The 2,544-nt window shown below is 61.6% G+C and overlaps 1 protein-coding gene across 1 annotated transcript in view; it reads right to left on the reverse strand.

Annotated features, from left to right (window-relative positions):
* Positions 1–343: 343 nt before the first annotated feature.
* MFAP1 (microfibril associated protein 1) overlaps positions 344–2,544 on the reverse strand; it is a 5,964-nt gene continuing 3,763 nt past the window's right edge. Inside the window, exons 7-8 of the mRNA XM_035893986.1 lie at positions 1,179–1,268; positions 344–1,024 (exon numbers count right to left, since the gene is read on the reverse strand). Coding sequence (XP_035749879.1) covers positions 842–1,024; positions 1,179–1,268 — 273 coding nt within the window. The 3' untranslated portion in view covers positions 344–841. The remainder of the gene's footprint in view (positions 1,025–1,178; positions 1,269–2,544) is intronic.

A 2,544-nucleotide genomic window follows, 5' to 3' on the forward strand; every position in this document is an offset into this window, starting at 1 on the left:
GCAGAGACCAGCCCCAACCTGTTGCTGCCTGCGCCCCCAGATTAGCATGAGCAGGCAGGCCCTGGACCCATGAGGAGTTTCATTAACAGTGCTCGTGGGGCTGTGCTGTGTCCAGGAGCCGCCACAGGAACCTGGCATCTCCCATTCTTGGGGAGCGCAGCTCGCACAGGGCCCAGGAGCTGCAGTGAGCCAGCACGGTGACAGCCACCTTCCCACACCCTGCCCGGGCTGGTGCCTCCCGGGCTGCGCCAGCCCCTCCTGGCTCGCAGGAAGGCACAGAGTAGGGTGGCCACAATCCACAGACAGCACAGCCAGGATGTGTAAGAAAACGACTGCTTTAATCAAACCGACCCTCCCACTGACCCCGCACAGGTAGAAAAGCCAAGCCCTGCAGAAACAGGGTGAGGAGATGGGCTCAGCGCTGCCCCACAGCAAAAAAAAAGGGTCCAAACTGGTAACGGGGAAAGGACAAGCGACAGGGAGATGCTGTGGACCAGACGGGTATAAAAGTCTGTTAATTCCTCCAAAAGTGGGTGCACTGGAGCCAGGGGCTTTGCTGCGCTCCCGCACAGCCCTGTCGGGCCCTGCCAAGGCTCTCAGGGCAGCTGCTGGTGGCTCGGCGGTGTGGCCACGGGCATGGCCAGCGCAGACAGGTTGTCATCCTCCGTGGACCTGGGCAGGGTCTCCGCAGCACAGGGAGCGGGACACAGCCTCGACAGGGCAGGCGTGGTGCAGGGGCACAGAGGAAAGGCTGCTCACCGCAGGCTTCCTGGCACAGTGCTGTGTCCCTTCTGCCCAGGCTCCCAGCAGCTGGCAGAGAAGTGCCCTCCTGCCCTGTCCCTTAAGTGGTCTTTCGCTTCTTGGCTGAGGGTCTCTCAAAGACATCCCGTACGCCCGCTGCTTTCTGCTTAAAGAACTTGGTGTTCTGCGCACTCTCCTGGCCCCAGGCAGAGTCGAAGGAGGTGGTGTCCTGGTCCACCAAGTGCGTGTACTTTGTCCGCCCCGAGCGCCCAAAGTTCTTGACCTGGGGAGCAGAAAAGCTTGTGAACAGCCATCCAGGGAGGACACAGGGACCCGTGGCTCCCCCCTGCCCAGCGTGTGAGCTCCTGCCACTGCCGAGGAACAGCGACCCCTCGGTGTGGCACTCAGGCCGGGTGCCCTCTGGCCAGCACACCCACCTGCATGACTTTGGGCAGGATGGTCTTGTTGAAGTGGTCCTCGAGGGTCGGGGCGCTGAAGTCCCTCTTGTACACCTCCTCATCCTCATCCTGCAGGAGAAGGACACGCCTGCTCAGCCTGCAAGTTTCCAGCAAGTGCCAGCAGCTGGCAGAAGTGGGGGAGAGCCACCAGAAGCCCGTATCGCTGCTGTGCTGGGGATTGCCACAGTGCTTGCAGTCTATTAAGCTACTGCCAAAGGTGGGGGACACGTGCCTTGTCCCCCAGGCCTGCCCCTGGCGGTCCCCTCTTGCATCCCCTCAGGCAAGCTGCTCCAGAGCCCAGGCCATAGCCCAGGCAGAGCTGGCTCAGCTCTGGCAGGGTCCGACCCAGTCCTGACTGCATTGGTGTCACCATGCCACAAGAGCTGGATGAGTTCAGATCACCTTGGTCACTTCCCAGTGGGCTTGTGCAGCCCCGCCAGTGCGCGGGCCCAGCCCCCGCTGCCAGCACAGGCGTGCCCAGGGCCCCACAGCAGCACTCACCATGAAGAAGGCACCGCGGTGGTAGTACTTCTGCAGGAACTTGTATTTGCCCTTCACCGCCTTGTTGGTGATGACCTTGCCGTTGGCCCGAAGCTCAGCCCGGCGCTCCTCCTCCGTCAGGTTCCGCATGCGCTCGATCTCCGCCTTCTCCTTCTCCATGCTGGTCAGGAGAGAAACCCCTGAGACCCCACAGCACCCTCCCAGGACAGCTGCTGTTGCCAGCTGCCACCCCGTACGTTTAGTGACTGTAGGGGAGCAAAGGCACCCGAGGGCGGGTGGGAGGGGCTTTGGGTGCTTGGTCTGGCTAAGACCATGCTGCCAAAGGGAACCCTGAGGAAAAGCCGCCTCAACTGCCCACGGGCCTGCAGGCTCTCAGCCTCGTGTCTATGCAGATGATACTTACGCTTCTCGTTCTTCACGGTCCCGTTTGATACGCTTCAGCTCACGCACTTTCCAGGCCTCATACTCCTCCTCATCGTTCTCATCATCTGTATCAAGTGCATCCAGTGCTGCCAGCGAGCGCTTGTTCTCCTCCAGCTCCTTCTTTGCTTCCTCTTCGACGATCTGCAGCAAGGAGCAGGCTAAGCTTGCTGCAATGCCTGCCGCCCCCCCGTGCGACCCTCAGCCCGCCCCTCAGCACCTTGAGTGTGTACTTGCGCCTCTCCTCCGCCAGCCTCTTTGCCTCCTGCTCCAGCTCCTTCTGCTTCAAGGCTTCTGCTTCTCGCTCCTGAACTGTGATCCGGTCCTTCCTGCGGGCAGGGACCACAATAGCCTTCAGCCTTTCCGTAAGCCAGCACATCCACTTGGCTCCTCACAGACATCTCCCCCCTACTGCACTGCAGCC

Source organism: Egretta garzetta, unplaced genomic scaffold (assembly GCF_000687185.1).
Source record: "Egretta garzetta isolate BGI_Z169 unplaced genomic scaffold, ASM68718v1 scaffold975, whole genome shotgun sequence".
Lineage (NCBI taxonomy): Eukaryota > Metazoa > Chordata > Aves > Pelecaniformes > Ardeidae > Egretta > Egretta garzetta.